This window comes from Hipposideros armiger, unplaced genomic scaffold, assembly GCF_001890085.2.
Source record: "Hipposideros armiger isolate ML-2016 unplaced genomic scaffold, ASM189008v1 scaffold_1129, whole genome shotgun sequence".
Lineage (NCBI taxonomy): Eukaryota > Metazoa > Chordata > Mammalia > Chiroptera > Hipposideridae > Hipposideros > Hipposideros armiger.
In genome coordinates, this window is record NW_017732479.1 from 98,559 (window position 1) to 120,791 (window position 22,233).

General features: G+C 44.5%; 1 protein-coding gene across 1 annotated transcript in view; it reads right to left on the reverse strand.

Moving 5' to 3' along the window:
* Nucleotides 1-22,233, reverse strand: part of EFCAB6 (EF-hand calcium binding domain 6) — a 183,745-nt gene that overhangs the window by 71,384 nt on the left and 90,128 nt on the right. Inside the window, 5 exon segments of the mRNA XM_019632342.1 lie at nt 7,191-7,359; nt 8,962-9,120; nt 11,494-11,654; nt 14,505-14,672; nt 20,921-21,026. Coding sequence (XP_019487887.1) covers nt 7,191-7,359; nt 8,962-9,120; nt 11,494-11,654; nt 14,505-14,672; nt 20,921-21,026 — 763 coding nt within the window.

Below are 22,233 nucleotides of genomic sequence, written 5' to 3' on the forward strand. Positions count from 1 at the left end.
AAGAATTTCATATAATTTATGTAGATATTCTGCCCTCAAGGAGGTGGAGCATAATAATTGCCCCCTCCTTAAGTGAGGGCTGTGTAATGAGGGAAATATGGAAAGAGAGAGAAAAAGAGTAAGTTTACAGAGGAGAGAAGCCTGAACACCTCAGCCAGGTGATCAAGGTCAACATCACCAGTGATCAGGCATGCTGACAGCACGTGCTCTGATGAGCTGTGATGAGAAAGGCTTTTAATCTCTGTGGCCTTCCTCCCCAAAACATTACCCCCAGTCTAATCTTGAGAAAAATATCCGACAAATCTCAGTAGAGGGACATTCTACAAAAGAGTTGACTGGTCTTCCTCAAAACTGTCAAGGTTGTCAAAACCAAGAGAAGTCTGAGAAACTCTCACAGCCCCGAGGAGCCTCAAGAGACACGACAACTAAATGTAACGTGGGACCCTGAATGGGATCCTGGGTAGAAAAAGGGCATGAGGTAAAAACTGAGGAAATCGGAGTAAACTATGAAAACTCAGAGAGCTGGCTGCTGGTGCACTTGCATTCTAAGAAGGACAAAAGGGAGGTCTTTAGGCAAAATGAAAATGAGCCCAGGTGCAAGCACAAAAATGTAAGAAGGAAAGAACAAAGCAAGGGTAATACGTACATGCACATGACAGCTTTTTTTACTATAAAAATAATAATGTCTTGTGGGATTTAATATATATGTAAAATTTAAATGCACAGCAGGAATAACACAAAAGGTAGGAAGGGGTAAATGAAATTAGAGTATTTTTTAAATCTAGCATGGTTAGGGAAGTGGTAAAGATCATTTATATTTAACTACATACAATAAGATAAGGATGTATGTTTCCATCACTAGTGTGGCCAAAGAATGTACTCGTCAATAAGCTAAGAGAGGGAAAAACAGAGTAACAGAAATAGCTGAAAAATCTAAAAATGAGACAGGTGGGTCAAACAGAAAAAATAGTAAGATGATAGATATAAACCAACCCTGTCAGGAATTAAATGTAAAATGGACTGAATATTCCAAGTAGAAGACTGTCACACTGTATCTTTTAAAATATCAGCTATATGCTGCCCATAAAAGAGATTTCCTTTAAATATAAGCACCCAGAAAGTTTGAAGTAAAAGGATATAAAAGAATATACTATGCTAACACGAACCAAAAGAAAGCTGAAGTAACTATATTATTATCACACAAAAAGAGGCTTGAAGGCATGTAGCATTACACTGAATCAACAGAGTCACGTCATAATGATAAAGGAGACAATTTGTAGGCCGTCTCAGCAATTCTGAAACTATGTGTACCCAATAATTACCTTCAAAGTGAAGAAAGCAACAATCAACAGAAGAAGAAAGGCTCTCACTAGACAAATGCACAATACACTTCAATACACTTCTCTCAACAGCTACTGGAATGAGCAGGCAAAAATTTGATAAGGATATGGAGGTTCTGAAAAACACAGTTAATATAATCAACGTAAATGACATACTTAGAAAAGAAAACTGAAGGTCCACGATGGAGAACACGTTCTTGTCAAGTGCTTATGGAACATTTGCTAAAACTGTCTATATGTTGGGTCATAATCCTGTCCTCAGTGTTTCAGAGGATTGGTTGAAGTCATTTAGACTTTAGAATGTATTCTCTCATCACAATGGAGTCAACTTTAACATCCATACGACAAGGTAAACTAGAAAAACCCCAACTATTTGGAAATTAAATAACACACCTTTAAAATAAACCATTGGAAAAAGAATAAATCAAAAGGGAAATTTAAAAAAAAACCAAATGATAATGAAAATATGACATACTGAAGCTTGTATGATATGGCTAAGCCTGTACCTACAGGGCAATGTATAGCCATTAATTCATATATGAGAGATAAAGGCTAAAAACCAACAACATAACATTCTCTCTCAAGAAATTAGGGGAAAAAAAAAAAGGAAATTAAATCCCAATCAAGTAGAAGGGAGAAAATAATCGAGGAAACAACAGAAATAAAGAACTATAAAACAAATATACAAGAGAAAAATAACAATATGAATAAAGTTGTTACTAATAAAACTGATGGACTTCGACTGCTTCTGGATAGGATGGAATAATTCACAGCAAGCAAACATTCTCATTGAAAAACCAGAAAAGCCTGATAGATTACAACATAAGAAAAAGGCGTCAGATCAGAGAGCCAAGGAAGCCATGCTGTCGTCTGCAGGGATTGAAATTCCAAGGTGAGGAGGACCCTTCAGAGGCGACCTGAGCCTAAAGCAACTGCATTTTCCCAGGGAACGGCTGAGGACTCTGGGAGTGGCCTTGAGCTTGAGATACAGGGGTGGGCCAGGTGGAGGGCCATTCCAGCAGAGTGTTGGCTACTTGTGTGGCGCTGGAGTGGCCAAACTGGAGACATGAGAGGGCAGGCTGGGTTCCCCTTCCAGACCTGTGCTGACTAGAGAAGGAATTTAAAGATTCTAGATCAGCGGTTCTCAACCTGTGGGTCGCGACCCCTTTGGATGTCGAACAACCCTTTCACAGGGGTCGCCTAAGACCATTGGAAAACAAAAAGATATTTACATTACGATTCATAACAGTAGCAAAATTACAGTTATAGAGTAGCAACGAAAATAATTTTATGGTTGGGGGTCACCACAACATGAGGAACTGTATTAAGGGGTCACAGCATTAGGAAGGTTGAGAACCGCTGTTCTAGATCATCCTAAAGTTCAAACACAGTTTTCCTACAACACTACCAGTTCTTGACTCATTTTTTAAGTAAAATGACAACATGCAGAAGTCACAGGGTATGTGCTCCAGTGGCCAAAGCGCTGGGGGAAAGAACACGTCTTACAGGATTGCTGTGAGAAACGATGTAACATACGGTACAGAGTATTCCGACCAGGTCTAGCGCAATTCCAGAAAGAATAGTGCCTCCCCCCTGCCCCAGCGGAAATTACACATTAACCATGAAAAGCACACCGAGTTCGTTAAAACCTCTAAAGCTCTGCCTCTGTCAGGACTGTCACATCAGTGTGGTGTCGCTGGTTATCTCACATTAATCAGAAATGCTGGCATCTCCTACATTAGGGAGGGAAAAAAGGGAGGAAGACAGAGTGTTAACCAACAGAATTTGCAGAGCCGACGAAGTCTTCCTGACCACGGTGGTGAAAACCTGTAACAGCGATGACAGTGCAGGGCTCAATGGGTTTGGCGACTCGGAAGTTACCACCTAACTCGAGACTCTATTCTTCCGGCTCTCCCTCAAAGGACCTGGGAGGCCAAGCCCCTCTGCCTTCCCCACAGGCAAGGCGATAGCTGGCGGGGATAAATAATCAGCGCTTCTAATTGAGAACACGAGGCATGCAGGCCAACAGCTCAGCGCTGCCTCCGGTTTAATGATGAACAACTGTATGCACTCCTAATTGGAGAGCAGGTATATACGTGCATCGGAGCTTCCCTCCGCATTCCCCTGGGAGAAAACTCTGCAACACTTCACTACATAATTGATGTGACACAGATTTGGGGGACGAGAAGAGCAAGAACACTGCATATCCCACAACCAAAATGACAGGAAGATGTTAGGGGCATTGTTGTTAAAATTGACGCCCCTCTCTCAAAAGTGTGAGGCCAGCTGCAACCTCGAAGCTGCCGACAATTACACCCACCTGACCCATATTACACCCGCCCAGCCCGTACTGTGCCCAGCAAGCCTGGATTACACCTAACAGGTGTGTGAGGCTGATAATAACCCAACACGGATTCAAACCCAAGTGTCTGAATGGCTTACCAGCTAAACAACACTAACCCGCTATCTTAACCCCTGAGCTCTGGCCTCCTCGTCTGTGACGGGCACGCCACCATCTATACCTCTCGGGGTTTCTGTGGGGGTTAGAAATAGCAGATGTAAGCGCTTCCCTGGAGCCTGGCCATTCAGGGGCTGATGAACGGTACCTGTGGTGCTACCAGCGCCACCGTCCTCACTGCTCAGGGATGGTTGTCGGCATCACCGCAGTTACCATTATTGCGGTGTTACCATCACAGAGTTGTTATGACTGTTGTTGATGCTTAAAGATCTCTAGGGGAGTCAGTTCCAAAGGTTCCCCTGGCATAGAAATTTGATATTCCCAGGCCTTGACCATCGGGCTGCCCTGCGTTGTGTCGAACCTAAATTACTTCGTTCTACAGGATGAGCCCATGTTTCTCTAGCTCTGACTTCACCGGTCATAGAATCGCCCTGACCTATAAGCAACCTCTTCAATTAAAGGCGATAATTTACATTTCCATAATGCTTTGAAGTTATCAGCTTAGGGAGTTCAATCCTAGGTCCCCAGCAGGTGGTTCAGAATCACCCCAGGGCTGTCCATCTTTAGCTAAACAATTGGTCACAGCAGGATGTTTCCTGAAGGTCACCAGGAGCGAAACCACTGGACAATGGGCCTAATTGGGTTCACGGCAAATTGGTCAGTCGTTTCTGTGTGAAAACAACAGGCTTTTCTCCCCGCACTTGGGTCCTGTCCTGTCGTGGTCTCCATCCCCCTTTCCCCTCACCATGGGCGCATCTCCAGGAAGCCAGGACACGGGGAGGGAGACAGGTGCGTGGGTTCCGCCTTGAAGGAAGCAGCAGACAACACACGTAGCTGCGCTTGAGGTCGGCTGGAATGCAGACCTCTCGGTGGGGAGAGGGCGGGGCCTGGGTGAGTTTGGGGCATCGCCACCAACAGTATGGGAACAAGCTTCGCATCTAAGAATGCCAAGGAGCTTCTAAAGCGTCCACCCCCATCCTCGGGTGGCGTCCACTCAGGGCCCCATGGCAGGTGCTAGTCGCTCTTCAAGTTCATCCTTTCAACCTGCGAATGCCGTTGGATCCTACGATGTGCCAAGCATTTGGGATGCATCACTGTCCAAAAGGGACAAAAATGCCTGCTGTGGAGCATAGGTTTTACTGGGAGAAGACAGGCAAACAAGCAGAACAAAGAAATGATCAAAAGGCCCATAGGTCCGGCAGGTACGCATGGCAGCAGTAAGGACACCGCGAAAAGCAGAGTGAAGGAGACTGGGTGAGGCAGGATGCACTGGCCCTGCCAACGTCAGGGTCACCTCAGTGGCAGAAGTGCAGCTGCACAAAGGCTTGGAGGAGGTGAGGGGGTGCCGTGCAGGTGGCAGAGGAACAGCATTCCAGGCGGAGGGTGCAGCCAGCGCAGAGCAGGAGCAGGTGTGTGTCCTGAGGACGAGCAGGAGGCTGGTGGCTGGTGAGCGGGAAGGTGGTCAGAGCCGAAGTCAGAGAGGCTCTGAGGGGCTGGGTCACGCGGGGCCTTCGAGGCCTCTCTAGGACTCCGGGTTTTATCTGAGTGGCCGGGGAAGCCATCAGAGGGTTCTGAGGAGTGGCCCGCGCTGAGTCTGTGAGGGTCACTCTGGCTTCTGAGTTGAGGATACGCCGCAGTGGGGCAGGGAGAGCGGTGAGGAGGCTGCTGGGATAATCCAGCAGGAGGCGATGGCGGGAAACTGTGGGGCCGGGAGCCAACAGGCTGTGCTGATGAGTGGAGGTGGGTGTGAGAGAAGGAGGCGAGTCAAGAAGACGCCAAGATTTTAGCCCTGAGCAACTGGAAGAAAAGGTCGCCCTGGCGGAGCAGGGACACGCTGCTGGCAGAGTGGCTTCAGGGAGGACCCGGCACCTCTGAGATGCCCACACGAAGAAGTCGAGTAGGCAGGCATTGGAGTTTCAGAAGAGTCCTCTGGGCTGTGAACTAGAGGTGTGAGCCAGGGGTCGCCGGCTGGTCGGTGCCAGGCCGTAAGATGGAAGAGCCTGCTCATGGGCCGGAAGTTGGTCTCAGTCCCCACCTGGCCACCACACCTACTGCCCAAGGTGGCCGCTTCTCCTCTGAAAAATCAGAGGCAGACGAGCTGATTCCTGGTTTCCGGTGAATCTATGAGCAGACTCTATAAATCAAGACCAACGAGCATCGTGATCGTTCGAGGCCACTATGCTTGTGGCAACTGGTGCCAGGTGACTTGGGCTGCCAGGGACTCTAGGACCTAGAGTCTGGAATCCACGGCAAGGAGCCCTGGGGGAGTTAAATGATTTGCCCCCATTTGCCACCATTCACCCCGTTGAAATTGCTCTCATCAGAGGTATCAATGACTCATTATCAGCCACCTGGTCCCTCAAACCAGAAACGTAGGAACCACCCTTGAATCTTCCCTCTTCCTTATTCGTTGCCCCCATTCCTAAGTATTGCTCGAATCTATCCTCCTCACCGTGCCCCCACACGCTCACACAGCGTCAGGTCCTCCAGGTCTTTTATTGTCTGGGGAGCGGGGAGATCTGAACTGTCTCAGTAGCCATCAAACCCCATCTCCAGGCCTCTAGCCCCGCCTCCTCCTCCATCCGTCCTCTGTGATGCTCAGGAAGTTTGGAAATAAAATATGTAAAGAGCCTATTACAGCACCTGGCATGGGGGCAGGCACTAGATAAATGGAGCCCCTAAGATAATTAGTCTCCTCTTGGAAATATATTTCAGCGCCTTCTAAATTTTGTTCACACGGACACTGCTGCATATTAGCCGAAATGCTTTCCTCAACAATAGCTGAAGATGATTAGCGAGCAAGATCATAACAGGAATTTTAAGCAATCATTTAAATTAATTTCTGAGAAGCCTATGCAGAGCCCTTCAAACTGAGTCCTTTCTGGCAGAGCCTCACCAGTTCCCATAAGCACATGCAAATCAGCACTCCAAGCTTCCCATTTTTACTGCCAGATTGTTTTTCACTTTCTGGAGGGACAAACCACAGCCCTGCTATCACGGCATCGAGGGAGCGCCTCGCTGGCAGGGAGGGGACCTGAGCAGCTTCATTCCCGCCCCTGTTCTGCCCCACGAGGCACGAGGCACGGAGCCAGATACTCCGTGGACGGGCAAACGGCGCATCAGTGAACTCTCTGTTTGGAAAGTTGAGCTATCAAAACCCGGCCACATTCATATCAAAAGTATCTCTGAAGAAAGTTAGTTGCCAAAGACATATTTGGCCCAAAGAATCCCTTTAAATTGTTAGACGATGCCCGGAAACAGGTCTGCTTTGTCCTGGAATAAACCCTGACTGGAAACCTAACACCTCTCCTTTGAAGCACGTTAGGACAACAAAACAACCCAACTTCCTGGGCAAGGAAAGCAGCACAGACACAGAGACCCCACCCTCCTACCTTTCTGAAGTCCTGCGCTTGAATTTTGCCGTGAAGTTCCCTGCTGAACTCAAGAAATCGTTGTTTGAACGTGGGGTCCTGCTGCTGGATACAGTGTCTGAGTTTTTCCATAACTTCCTCCGTGGTCATGCTCTTGGTCACGCTGCCTGCGTCCTCGGTGGGCACGGTTCTACGATCACGAGCAGGCGTTTAGACCCGGCACAGCGCTCCCTACGGACCTCACCCATTTTCGATTCAACCCACGAACACAAGAAGGCTCACCATCCCCTAATCACAAACGAGCAAACAGGAGCTCAGATAGATGGAGTGACCTGGGCGCTTCTCACACACCCAGGGCTTGCCAGTGCCGGCGCTGGAACCGGAGGCCAGCGGCACCGTGTCAGGTAACGCTCTTCCTGGGGCCATGAGGTGGCAGGCTGCGGGGGGGCGGGGCTGCAGGAACACTGCCAACCCTGCGCGAAGATGTTCACCTGTGCGCTGAGCTGGCTGAATGTGGCATGTGACTGGGCAGGCATGGCTAAAACGGGATACTTTGGTGATCTGGGAAAATGAAAAGTCAGGACCCATTATAAAGGTTTAGATTCAACTGGCCATTTTGGGAGAACCAGGTCCCAGAAGTCATCACACATCCATGGGAAGGAGGGGACGGCCACAGCTCTTTCAAGCTGGTTTACAAAATCAACTTAATTTATAAAACCCAGACTCTACGTGATGTGCTGTGTGTGCGTGTGAGAGGGTATGTGTTATTGGAGAATAATTATTTCTTCAGCTCTGCAGAAGTCTCTTGGGCCCTGTTTGGGGTGGGGGTGGGGACAGCCATGAGCTAGCCACGGAGAACGAACTTCTATCCTTGCCTGCTGACGATCTTAAGAGCTCTCCAGGAATGCCCACATTTTATGAAATGCTCACTTGCCATTAATTCTCTCACTGGTTTTAGGAGGCAGACATATCTCATCACTGAATATTTAACCTTTCTCTTAAAATATCTTTCTGCCCATTTATAAAGCAGCTACTACTGAAATGCCCAGATATTCAAATTTCATTAGCATAGCATTAAAATAGTCCCATTGCTCTATACTTAAGAACTTTTTAAAAATGGATATGCTAAAGCGAGGTCTGCTGAATACGTCCATGTTTTACCTTTCCTTGTGGATTTATTATAAGCTACGAATAAGCAAGTTAAACTAATATCTTTTCATTAGACTAAGCCTGTATTTTTCAAAGTGAAGAAGGGCTAGAATATTCACCAGTCCAATTTTTAATAGATTTCCTAAGTATGTTTTATTGTTACAATTCAATTTGGCAATCATTTTAATAACCCGATCGTTCATGTTAGAGAATGTTAACTGGTTTAAGAGGGTGTATTTTGCAATAAATATTAAACAGTGGAAGGAAGCTGAGTTTCTGGGGAAAAATGGGTGTGAATGCGAGTATGTAACAGCTGAGTGGCAGGCCGGTTCTCTGGGAGCTGAGAGTCCTGTCCGTGACCCAGGAAGGCCACTGTGTTTGTGGGTTACCTGAGGCAAGTCCCCAAACCTCTCAGGCCTCAGTGCTTTCATTTCCAGAATTAACGGGTCAGTTCAGCAATTCCTAAGGTCTCTGCTTGTTTTAAAATTCCCTGACTCTAATCATTGTACTGATAGTTTGCCATCTCTTTCGTATTTAAATAATAAAATATTAATACACCCATTTAGTCAACAAATATTTACTAACTGCCTTTGCACAACAGGCGCTGTGCTTTTCCTACGTGTTCCATTCGGCGTTGTTTTACCTCTCAGCAGGCGCCGGCTGCTGCTCCTGTGCGCTTAGCGGCCGGTCCTTAGGGGCGGTCACAGGGAAGATGGTGGGCGGCCCACCGACTCCGATGCCCGCCAAGAGTTTCTTGTAGACGATTCTTCCCGAAGCCACATCCTGAAACTTATTGCAGAGTCTGAATTTTTAAAAGAATCAGAACACGCCCATTAGAATGGATGAAATTTAAAAAGACGGGCCCTGACGAGCGCTGGCGAGGATGTGGGTAACTACAGTTCTCCCCCACTGCTGGTGGGTGTAAAACGGGGAAGCCACTTTGGAAGACGGTCTGGCAATTGAATACACACTTACCGTAAGCGCCACCTGTCCCACCCCCTAGGCATCTACCCAAGAGAAACAAAATGTCTGTCGACACAAAAACCTTGTACAATCTGGACAGCCATGCTTGTAAATAACCCAAACTGGAAACAGACCAAATGCCCCTCAACCAGTGAATGCATCCACAAGGTGTAGAAAGACCACTCAGCAGAACACTACTCTGCAGTGAAAAGGAACCGAGTGTGAATACACAGGACAGCATGAATGAACCTCAAAATCATCATGCTTGGTGAGTAACACCTGACCAAAAATAAAAGAACATCGTGTATGCTTTCATTAGGGAAAACCCTAGAAAATGCGAAGTAATCTGTTGTCACAGCTGATGAGTGGTTTCTAGGGGGTGGGGTGAATTGGAAAACAGCACAAAGAAGCTTTAGGGGGGGGGATGAGGAAAATGCTGATATTGGGACTGACAATTTCAAAGGGAGTAGATAATGATAAACTCCATAAAGCAAAGACGCTTGAGGTCCTCAATAATTATTAAGACGAGAAAGGGGTTGAGGACCGCCGACCTGGGGCCTGTCACTTACCTTTTTGCACCCCAGTACAAAATGCACATAATAAAAGGACTGACACCTCAGAGAGTTGCTGGAAACCTCAAGTCAGAGGGTCCACGGAGAGCCCGTGGCGCTGGGGCTGGCAGGCTCTGTGTCTGCGTGCTCAACAAACTGAAGCTGTGATAATAGTGTCACGAGAGCATGATGATGATTTACGTACAACGAGGGGTCAAAGCACCAGCTTGGGAGCCACACATCACTCAGTAAGCGCTCACGGCTATTACAACTGCTCTGACGACTATGGATGCTTCTGTGGACTAAACACCGTGCTAAGTATTATAGCTACAACTATCAGCTCCGATCACATGGAGCCAAGTGACTGGGAAACTGGTCGTTCAGAACCGAGGGTAAAGGTCACCTAAGAGCCCAGAGGCAGGACAGCCGGGGGTTGTCACCAAATGGGAAGCAGCTCAGTTTAGCGGAGCTGACAGCAGCGGGAGTGGACACAGCAAATGTGTACTGAGAACAACCCGTGGGCCGGGCACTGGGTAAAAGGCTTTCTGTCCATCCGCTCATTTGATCCTTACCACAGCTCTCGTAAGTAATATTTGAATGAGGAAAGAGAGGCTCAGAGAGGTGAAGGAAGGACGTCGCCCAAGTTCACAGCTAGTTCAGGGCCGGGCAGGCAGTCTGGCTGAGGCGCCCCAGCTCTGGAGCGGTGCGAGGGTCACCAGGGGCCTGGGCAGCCACGCTCTGGTAAGAGCGGCTGGACGGTTTCCTAACAGCAACGGGACACCCAGGGTTTTAAGCTGGTGTTAATGTGGTCAGATTTGTAGTTTAGACGGATAAAGTTGGCTACTTAATGGAGTAGAGAGGTTTCCATCCCAAATACCTAATTGCCTGCATGACCAATACATTAGATTTCATTCATTCATCCATTCATTCATTGTCCAGTTAGGAAACAGAAGGAATAAGTGTGTGTGTGTGTGTGTGTGTGTGTGTACACACCGGAAGGAGACTCCAGGAGGACGTGGGGCCCAGAGCGGAGTCTGCGCTGAGCTGCGACTCTGGGGTCCTCATTATATCTACAGTGTGTTCATTTATCTGGGGGCAGATGGTAGACCGTCCAAGGTGAGAGGGCTGTCCATGGGTAGGACGTGGCAGAACAGCTCGAGCTAACCAGTGGACCCATGCAGGACAGGCACAGGGGCCGTCCCATGCTGTCCTCTCCTTTCTCTCACCATCCCTGTTTCCTGCCAGCTTTGGCTCATGCACCGCAAGTGTTAAACCAAAATATAACTCACGCCACCATTTATAAAATGGCTGATCACAGCCGGACGCCCCGGGAGGTAACAAGTATATCGATTATGAGCACAGGCGTCAGGGAGACCCAGGATGGAACCCAGGCTCCGCCACTTACTAGCTGTGTGGCTAATGTCTTCAGGCCTCAGTCTCCTCATCCATGAAAAGAAATAATAGCTCCTTACATGGCTGTGGTGAGGACGAGGTCATACAACCTATGCCAAACTCTCGACGAGCATCCAGTGTTGGGAAGGACTCAATAAATAGTAGCTATTATCAATATTTCCTATTAATATTGCAAACATGTGCAGAATTATAAAAATAGGCTTGATGAAAAACATAACGTGAATTAATTTGTTACCAAAAAAACTTACTTTGATAACTGTTCCATCGTTAAAAGTGGGCAGAATATGTGCATGATTTTCTTGAAATTACTTCGACCAATGAGCCCTGTGTCTTTGAAGTCATAGGACTGTAGCATATTATAGAAAGCTACAAGATTCCTAGTAATGGCGTCATGAACAATTTCTTCCACCTAACAGAAAAAAAAAACCAAACATATTCACCAAGCTGCACAACTGTAACCCGGGGTGGTAGCCCCCTGGGAGCACCAAGGAAAGCATTATTTACTGAATTCCACACCAAAAGGAGAGGCGCCCTGGTGTCTGTACAGGAGGCCAGGTTTCCTGTTTAATTGGGGAAGAGAAAGTTTGTCAATACAAATTACTCATAGGAGCTCTGAAGGCGACGAACGTGGACTGTCAGCTTTGCTCCTAATTCACCAATGGCTCTGAGACCTTGAGTAAGTGGGTTTGCCTGCTAACCTCAGTCTGGAAGTGGGAATAATAACATTGAATTTGCACTTATTTTAAAACAAAGTACAATAAACATGAAAAAAATCCATCACCTAGAAATGAAGTAAATGCAAAGCGAAAGGATAACGAGATGGCATTTTTTGCCTATCAAAATGGCAAAAATGAAAAAGGAAGCAAATTGCCAGTGTCGACAAAGAATAATATTAGATAATTTGATAATCTACAGACTCTAGAATAACAGTGACTGCCTCTGGGGAGGAGCTAGGGAACAGAGATAGAAGGAACACTCATTCTCACTATTTCCCTTTTGCATCTTTTGCATTTTGTACTTTATACATATGTTCTTCTTTAAAACAATTAAAATAAAATTTCAAATAAAATATATATAGAAGTTTGTACTAAAGGAATAATCATAGAGTGACACAAAAAATGCAGGTGGTAAGATTTGATATTCATTGTAGCAAAATGGATAAAAGGAGAAATAATGAACACCTAGATTATAACACCAGGAAACAGTAACTCTGTATTTTAAAAAATTATACAGATATTTTGTTTCCATTAAACGTTAACATGTTAATAAATGAGAACATAGACTAAAAAGGCATTAATTATATGATCTCATTTTAAAATAGATATTCTATATGAAAGTATGTATCCAACTCATCAAATTGCATACAGGAAATATGTACAGTTTGGGTATATTAATTATACCTCAATAAAGCTGCAGAAAAAGAAGTATGTGTGCATAGGTATATAGGTTTGGAAGAATATATATACAACAAAGCACAAGAGTGGGTAACACTTCCTCGATGCTTTTTATTTGCTTCTCTTGTCATATCTGTGTTTTCTCATTTTTCTCATTCATTCATTCATATTGACGCATTCACTCACCGGATCGTTTTGTGACTTTGCCGGGCACTGGGCTCTCTCCTGCAGTAAAATGGGTGGGGAAAACAGGAAAACCTTTGTCTTCACGGAGGCGTGACCACAAAATGAAAAAAAATATGACACCGTGACTGCAACAGGTGTGTGAGGTTGATGACTGGAAGAGAGGTTTCTTCAGAGGTGTCAGTGAGGGTCCCTGGGCAGAGGTGTCCGTGAGGGTCCCAGTCCCTGAGACTGGGAGGATGGGCCCATGAGGCAAGAGGGGAGGGAAGGCAATGCTGGTACCAAGCAGGGAGGACGGAGCCTGCAGGGCTGATGGGAGTGGGTTTTATTAAGCAAAGATCACTCTGCTTGCAGATTGCTTACTTGTCTATAGTTATGGTTTCCAAGAAAAAAGATGGCCATGCGTGAGGTTTCTGTGATGGTCAGAGGTGATGATTCTCAAGAGCTAACACAGTGCCTGTCACACCGTGGAATTCAGGAAAAGTCATTATTCATTTCTCTGTGCAAAAGGGCTCTGGGACTTTTGAATTGAAGTTCAAAAGGACCAAATGACACGGGTTTAAGATGTGGCTATTAAGCCTTGCACAGACGGGCACTCCAGAAATCATAACATTAAACTGGAAAGCTAATGTGTAGTTGCTAAAAGAAGTCTTAGACAAACATTTCAATAAAGACTCTGTTAATGCCTAGTGCCTGCATTATCTGAAGCCAATGTGATTTTTTTTTAAAGTTCATAAAATTTTTAAATGCTAATAGCCATTAAAGCTACGGAAGCATTTCTGATCATAAAACTGTCAAATTTTCGGTCAAAGGAACAAACACTAAAAGCAAGTGTTAAGTCACTAGAGGCAATGAGCAGTTATTTTTTTTAAAAGGTGAACTCCCGTAAAATTCTAAAAATACTGGTGAGACCAGAGGAGCAGCAATTCACAAACTTGCCTCTCTGAGACATGGTAAGTAGTAAGAGGGGTGCAGCCGAAGAGCCTGGAAAAGAAGGCACAGCCTGCACAAAAGGCGCCATCATTCAGGGGTGGGTTTGCAGAAATGCCACATATCACCCTTCAATATGATTTTGAAATTAAAAATTAAAACCAAACATCACTGGGCTGGCCAAGTGGCGTGATGGTTAAGAACTGGCTTGGGATGCCAGAGGGCCCCGGTTCGGATCCCACATATGAGGGCCAGTGACACTGCCCTCCACAGCTAAGATGCTGAACAACAGCTCAACCTGGAGCTGGGCTGCCATGAGTCGCCAGCGACGGCAAGTATTTTGCCATGGGCTACCGTGTGTAGCCAGCAGCCAGCGTGAGTGGCCAGCAGCCGCCGTGAGCGGCCGTCCAGAAGCTGGTGACTGATCTGCCTCACCCGGGAAGAGCGCAATGATGGTGCCAACTTGGGCCAGTGAAGCGACGTCCTCCACAACTAGATTGAAGAACAAAATGACAGCAACTTGTCTGTTTCCCTTCCCCCAATTCCCCAGCGCTGAAAAAATCTTTAAAAAACAAACAAACAAAAGCCAAACATCACTTTTACTTAAAAATGAAAAGTAATGCAGCTGAAAAGCGTGACGTCATTCATTTATTTAAACCGTATCTTCCCGTCATCTCTTATTTTACTAAGAATACTTCTTCAGTTTCCTGCCATGAATAGAAAATCAAATGTGACGTTGTTAGAGCACTTACTTTAGGGTCCTCCTGGAGCAGCTCAATGAACGCTCGGACACTAACCAGTCCAGTGTCCTTGGGGTCAAGCGTCTGCATCAGTTCTTTGAATTCTGAATCACTTATTTTTATGAACATGCAATTTATAATATGGCGCAATTCTTCCCCTGTTATCGGTCTATCCAGTTTCTAAGCATGAGAATATAGAGAGGGAATTTAAAAAAGAAAAAAGGAAAAGCATTACATACATTTAGCATCACTTACTAAACAGCGAGCTTTAGCTAAATCGAATTCTGATAGGAAACAAGAATACCTTAATGGATAACCATTAGATACCATAGGCGCAGAGAGCAGTGGGGGTGGGGAGTGGGGAGTGGGGAGTGTTAGAACTTTGCAAGTACAGCTCCTACAATGTTCTCCATAGGGACATGGGCAGGAGATGACCCCAAGGGAGGAAAGGGGCTGATTTTTCAAGCATGGGTTGACCCCCTTCTCTGGGACAGGCTAAATGCCAGCTGTCACAGTTGGCTTGACTAGTTCCTCCTGCTCCAACCCCACCTGAGAGCTGTGTGGCTCAGTCACGTGGGAAGCAAAACTTCCCGGCAATTTAATTACAACTTGCCAATTTGCTAAGAATATTATGCTTGTTTTCACTACCATCAACCTCATCAATTACATAAATGGACAATTACTTAGTGAGAAAAATTTCAGCCATGCTGCATAAAGAAAACACATGAGCAAAATACTGAGAGGCAAACTTCTTCCCCCAGAGTAAAACATTACCAATAAGTAAATTAAATGGCAAAATTGAGAGATGCTGTTTACCAGAAAATCAGGGGAAATAAATAACTCCTACCCCATTGCCAGATAGTATGAATATTAATGTGACAAACAGGCTTATTAAGTGATAAAGCAGTGTATAAATGTCAACTATTACTTTGGGGTCCAAAATCTGAAAAGGATATAAGATTCTCTTGGGGAAAATTAAGTAATTTAGAGAGTATGTGCATGCTTCCTTTTTAGTTTGGGAGTGATAATCAATTTGTGTCTAAATAGGATTTGTTGACAACTAATTTTTTGTGATTTTTTTCAATAAATTTATAGCATTGTGCAACCATCACCACTATCTTTTCACCAAAAGAAACCTCATGTCCATTCGCAGTCACTCCCCATTTCCATCCCCAGCCTAAGGCAACTAATCTATTTTCCGTCTCTCTGTATTTGCTTTTTTCTGGATGTTTCATATAAATAGAATATCATATGTGCATCTGTACGTATCTTGCATCTGGCTTCTCTCACTTAGCATAATGCTCTTGAGGTTCATCTATGATGTAGCACAGATCAGTATTTTGTTCCTTTGTATTTCTGTTACTAACTCCATTGTATAGATATGCACACTTTTTAAAAATAATATTTTTATTTTTCAATTACAGTTGACATATAATATTAGTATTATATTAGTTTCAGGTGTACAACATAGTGATTAGAAATTTACAAGTGTATAGCTTACGAAGTGATCACCTCAATAAATCTTACCCATCTGACACGATACAGTTATTACAATATTATTGACTATATTCCCTATACTGTATTTTACATGACTATTTTGTAACTACCAACCTGTAGTTCCTAAACGTTTCCCCTTTTTCACCCATCCCCCAACCCTCTCCCATCTGGCTGCCATCAAAATGTTCTCTGTATGTATGAGTCTGTTTCTGTTTTGTTTATTTTATTTTTTTAGGTTCCATGTATAAGTGAAATCATATGACATTTGTCTTTCTCTGTCTGACTTATTTCACTTAGCACAATACCCTCTAGGTCCCTCCATGTTGTTGCAGTTGGGAGGATTTCATTCTTTTTTATGGGATGTACCACACTTTGTTTATCTTGTCACAAGTTGTACACTTGGATTGTTTCCAATTTGGGAAGTATGAATAATTGTGAAAATTTGCACACAAGTCTTTGTATGGACATTATGTTTTTATTTCTCTTGGGTGGATACCTAGTAACCTCTGGGTCATGTGGTAAATTTCTGTTTAAATTTTAAAGAAACTACCATGTTTTTTCTGCGTGGCTGCCCCATTTTGCATTTCCACCTGCACTGTGTAAGAGTTCCATCGCCACATCCTCATCAACACTTATCATTGTCTAAGTGGGTTGATTATAGCCATGTATAATCAAGCGTGAAGTGGTATCTCATTGTGGTTTTGATTTGCATTTCCCTAATGTCTAATGATTTTGAGCATCTTTTCATGTGCTCCTTGGCCATTTGTATATCTTCTTTGATAAATTATCTATTAAAATCTTTTGCCTATTTTTTACATTGGATTGATTCTTATTAAGTTCTAAAGAGTTTTTATATAGTCTATATCCAGATCCTTTACTGGATATATAATTTACATTATTGTCTCCTAGTCTGTGGCCTGTTTCCTCACTTTCTTAATGGTTTCTTCTGAAGCCCAAAAGTTTTTAATTTTGATAAGTCAAATTTATTGTTTTTCTTTTACGGATCATGCTTTTAGTGTCATATCTAAGAAATCTTTGCCTCACACAAGGTCACAAAGATTTACGCATATGTCTTCTAAGAGTTTTATCATTTTAGCTCTTATGTTTAGTTCTAGGGTCCACTATTAGTTAATTTTTGTGCATGGTGTAAGGTAATTCATCTTTTTGCATGTGGATATCTAATTGTCTCAGCACCATTTGTTGAAAAGACGATCCTTTCCCCCAATGAATTTATCAAAAATGAGTTGACCGTAGTGTAAGAGTTTATTTCTGTACTTAGTTCTGCCCCACTGATTAAAATGTCTATCCTGATGCCAGTACCACACTGTCTTGATTACTGTAGCTTTCTCCTAAGATTCCAAATCTGGAAGTTAAGCCCTCTCTCTAACTTCATTCTTTTTTCTCAGGATTGTTTTGGCTATTCTGTGACCTTTGCATTTCCATATGAATTTTAAGATGAGTTTTTCAATTGTTGCAAAAAAAGCCAGCTAGGATTTTGATGCGATTTGCATTGAATTTATACATCAATTTGGAGAGAAATGCAATCTTAAGAATATAGTTTTGCAATCCATGTATATGGACTGCCTCTTCATTTATTTACATCGTTTTTGGTAATTTTAAGTGTACAAGTCTAGCACTTCTTTTGTTGAATTTATGCCTAGGTATTTTATTCTTTTTGATGCTATTGGGAATGGAATTGCTTTCTGAAGTTCATTTGCAGATTGTTCATTCTTGGTTTATAGAAATATAACTGATTTTTGTATATTGATCTTATATCTCACAAACTTGACTCATTAGTTCTAGGTGTGTGTGTGTGTGTGTGTGTGTGTGTGTGTGTGTGCGCGCGCGCGCGCGCGCAGTTCTTAGAATTTTCTATTACAACATCATGTTGTCTGTAAACAAAGACAGTTTTCCTTTTTCCTTTCTAGTCTGGATGCCTTTCATTTCCTTTCTTTCCTGATTGCTTATCCAGAACTTCAGTACAATATTGAACAGAAGTAGCAAGAGCTGACATTCTTGTGCTTTTTCTGATCTCAGAGGAAAAACATTCAGTCTTTTACCATTAACCCTGCTGTGAACTGTGGGTTTATCGTAAATGCCCTTTATCTGATTAAGGAATTTCCCTTCTAGTCCTAGTTCGTTGAAAGTTGTTATCATGGATGAGAGTTGGATTTTTCAAATACTTTTTCTGCATCTTTCAAGATGATCACGCAGTTTTGTCCTTAATTCTATTAATATTATGTATTACATTAATTGATTTGGTGAAGAGTTAAACCAACCTTGCAGTCCTGGGATAAATCCCACATGGTCATAAGATTCAATCCTTTTTATGTTTCTGGATTCGGTTCACTAACATTTCATTGAGAATTTTTGCAACTATATTCAAGAAGAATATTGGTCTGTAGTTTTCTTTTCTTGTGATCTCTTTGTCTGGGTTTGTTATCAGGGTAATACTGGCTTCAGAGAATGAGTTGCGAAGTGTTTCTTCCTCCTACATATTCTGAAAGCCTGTGAAAGACTGGGGTTATCCCTACAAACGATCTTTACAGTCCTCAATGTACAGCATTTGCAGGTGTTTTGTTAGGTATATTTCTAGGTATTTAATTTTTAAAAATATTATTAGAAATATTTTAAAAATCCTTCTTTTTCTAGTTGCTTATTACAGTTTATAGAAATATCATTCATCTTTGCATATGGACCTTGTATCCAGTGACCTTCTAAAATCTATTATTAATTCTAATATTCTTTTGGAAGATTCTCTTGGACTTTCTATTTATAAAATCATGTGAGCTGCAAATAACACAAAATAAGAGTCGGTGAACAGGCAGGGTACAAACCGTTTCTGGGTGACAGAGAGTGAGCCACACCTCATTTAAATGTTAAGTGATTTTGGGCCCTGGGTGCACGTGGGGTGACTGGCAGCAGCGTGTGGAGGCAGCACCTAGAGCTACATGGGCGTGGGACTTGGAGCAGGTGGAAAGCAGATGTGCCCCTCTCTACAGCAGGAGAGGGACCTGTCTCCATGGCTGTCCTCGCAGCCAGGCCAGACGCCCGCCCCTGCCTACTTCCCATCTCTCCCTCGGCTCTCCTTCTCCTTCCGGTGTGGGGGTGCATCCCACTCGGAAACCTTGGCTCTGCACCTCTAAGGCGTTTGACGGTCGCTGCTGTTCTGTGACCCTCCAGAGGGTGAGCTCGTCTCTGGCTGGGACCGCGCGTTAGCACCGGTGTCTTCAGCCGCAGGGCCCAGCGTGGTGGGCACCATTCCTCCCCTGCACCACCCCTCTACTGACCTCTAGTCCAGCGTTTCTCAACCTTCCTAATGCCGCGACCCCTTAATACAGTTCCTCATGTTGTGGTGACCCCTAACCATAAAATTATTTTCGTTGCTACTCTAGAACTGTCATTTTGCTACTGTTATGAATCGTAATGTAAATATCTTTTTGTTTTCCAATGGTGTTAGGCAACCCCTGTGAAAGGGTCGTTCGACCCCCAAACGGGTCGCGACCCACAGGTTGAGAACCGCTGCTCTAGTTGAACAGCACGTCAGTGACGTTAGATAGTCTAATATTTGGAGCGATTAGCACGATTACAGTCCTCCATTAACAGAGCGGAAGGTTTCCCTATTTTTAATTAAATTGCTTCCTCAGCACACTAATAGGAATGAGCTGAGGTGGGTGCACACGCAAAGCCCTCATCCGCCAGCGAGAGGCAGCCCAGCCAGCACGCTCCAGGGCGCCTCCGCCCGGGGCTGACAGCTGCTCTGGGGCCGCTGTGGGAATCTGGCTCCGCCATCACTAGCGGGAGCCACAGGCTGCTTACTTCACCCCATGCTCCTGCTTTTCTCAGCAGATGAGGATGAAATGCAAGGACTGAATGAAGCTAGTAGCAGTATCGACCCCACGGAGGTGCTGAGGCTGAAGTGAGTGAAAACAAGTACATCACTCAAGACAGTGCCAGGTCCACAGTCAGAGCTCACTATTACTGTTCATTTAGAGGCCAAGTCAGGCTGGCCTAACAATGAATTACAAACAGGAATGCGAGCGGAAAGGTCTCCCAGGACACAGAGCCCCAAATCTCTGAATCCACACTGTGCTCGGAAACCCCAAGCAATGGCACTGTAGATCGACAGGTGAGGAGCTGCAGTCGCCAGAACAGACAGCAAACCGCCACACTGCTAAGTCCCCCGCAGGCCTTGTGGGCTCCCCAGAGCCCTGCCCTACTGTGCACACTGCCCTAGTCAGCGGGCTCGGGAAGCCTGACGCTGAGGCCAAGTCGCTCCTCTCTGTCTGCGGCCATATTAGAATCTGATGGGAAATAACTCACTCACTCCGGCTGTTTATTAGGGATCCGGTTGTTGAATGTGCTGAGTACACAACGGACCTGGGAAATGTCGCTGTGTATAAAAAAATACCCCAATGTTGCTTTTCTAAAATAAACATTAAAGTGGGACAGGAGCTAAGGTTTAAAAGCAAGTTGCAAAATTCATGAATTAGCCTCCCTTTGCAGTACAATTAAACAAGTAAATAGGCTATTCAGGAACCAAGAAAATGTTCCCATTATGGGCTACACATTGGGTATAAACCCATAAACTCTGGGTTGAGGGGGAATAGATTCAGCAGGTCTGGATTACTCATTAATTAAACAGTTAATTAGGACTGGTCACTCCATTCTTAACAATCTCACTACACACTGATCTCATCCCCTGGCGTGTATCTTACTGTATCGGAATAGGTCTCATGTCATCTGTCCTCCCAACTAGATCCAACTCTGGAGGCCAGGCCTTGTATCCTTAAGCACTTGAAATAATTCCTAGCATATAATAGGAGCTCTAAAACATGTTTGTTGGATGGATGAATGAATGATTATACAGTTTTTATTGGTCTTATTCTAGTATTCTTAGGAATAATGAGTTTTTCACCAGAAAATCTTACAGTGTTAAGGATCAGTAGTGCTTTCTTCAATAACATGTAGTGATCATCATGTCTAAGTAACTTGGTGACAATATTTTCCTTGCGAGATTGATTTGTAGAGTTGGTACTACAAGATGATTAAGAGAAAAACAGGAATAAAATTACATTCTTGAATTTGGTTCTTTCTTAATGCAAAAAAACCCAAAAAACACCAAAAAACAAAACATCACCCTCCCAACAAGAATGCTAACCCTTTCTTTGTGGATGGCTTTTCCCTGAAAGTGGAATGTGTGTGCAGGCCCCCTCCATCCCTCCGTCAGTGTGACACCTAGTAAGGGAGGCGGCATGGACACAGGTCCCCCAGGCGTCACTTAGCTCTCTGTGCCAGCACTCGCCTCTTCCCAAGCCAGCTAGCGGTGGCCAGTCTTCTGGCCAACCCGTGACTGGGTCTCAAAAAAGACCAGGACAACACCACGCCCACTGCTGAGACCATCACTGCCCTGTGTGGGCGGCACAGTGCAGCACACTCACCCGCGTGAAAACTGAGGGCACACGTTTCCAGTTTTAACACAGTGGGGACATCAACCTTCACAAGCTCCCTCTCTTTGGTGACAATGGCCATGACCATCTATGTTGTCAGAGCCCTCTCCCCAGCTGGTCTCTTGTTTTCATCCCGAGCTCGCTCGGGTCCATCACCTGCATGTGTGCTCTGAAGGCTATGGTCACCCATGCTGGAGGTCAAGGTCAACTTCCCTATGGACTCTAACCAGAAAGGACGCTGCAGAAGCTCAATAAAATACTACCCCTTTAGTGTCAATTAGATAGTTTAGCATTTCCTACTAAATAAAGAATGAGAGTGAATCAGTTCTCCTGCCAAACGATTCTCACATTTGTTTGGGAGATTTTGCTCCTGCACATAGAGAGCCATCTTAGCTTCCTCCAGTTGTGCAAAAACATATAAACACACACACACACACACACCCCTATCACCACTTTTTCTTTTTTTAAGGAGGGCACAGTTCACAGTGGCCCATACAGGGATCAAACTGGCAACCTTGGTGTTATCGACACCACACTCTAACCAACTGAGCGAACTGGCCACCCCCTACTACCACTTTTAAGAAACATATAAAGTAGGGGAATTCTTGAGTCTCAGTTCCTCATGTGACTCATTGGAACCAGGTTTTTCAAGAGCCCACTAGCACTGGCAAAATGGATGCTTTTTGCAATATTTTTATCCACCTCAGTACCACTGACACTGGGCCCAGCAGTTCTTTGTTGTGTGTGTTTGGGGGTGGGGTGCTGTCTGGTGCACTGTGGGATGTTTAGCAGCG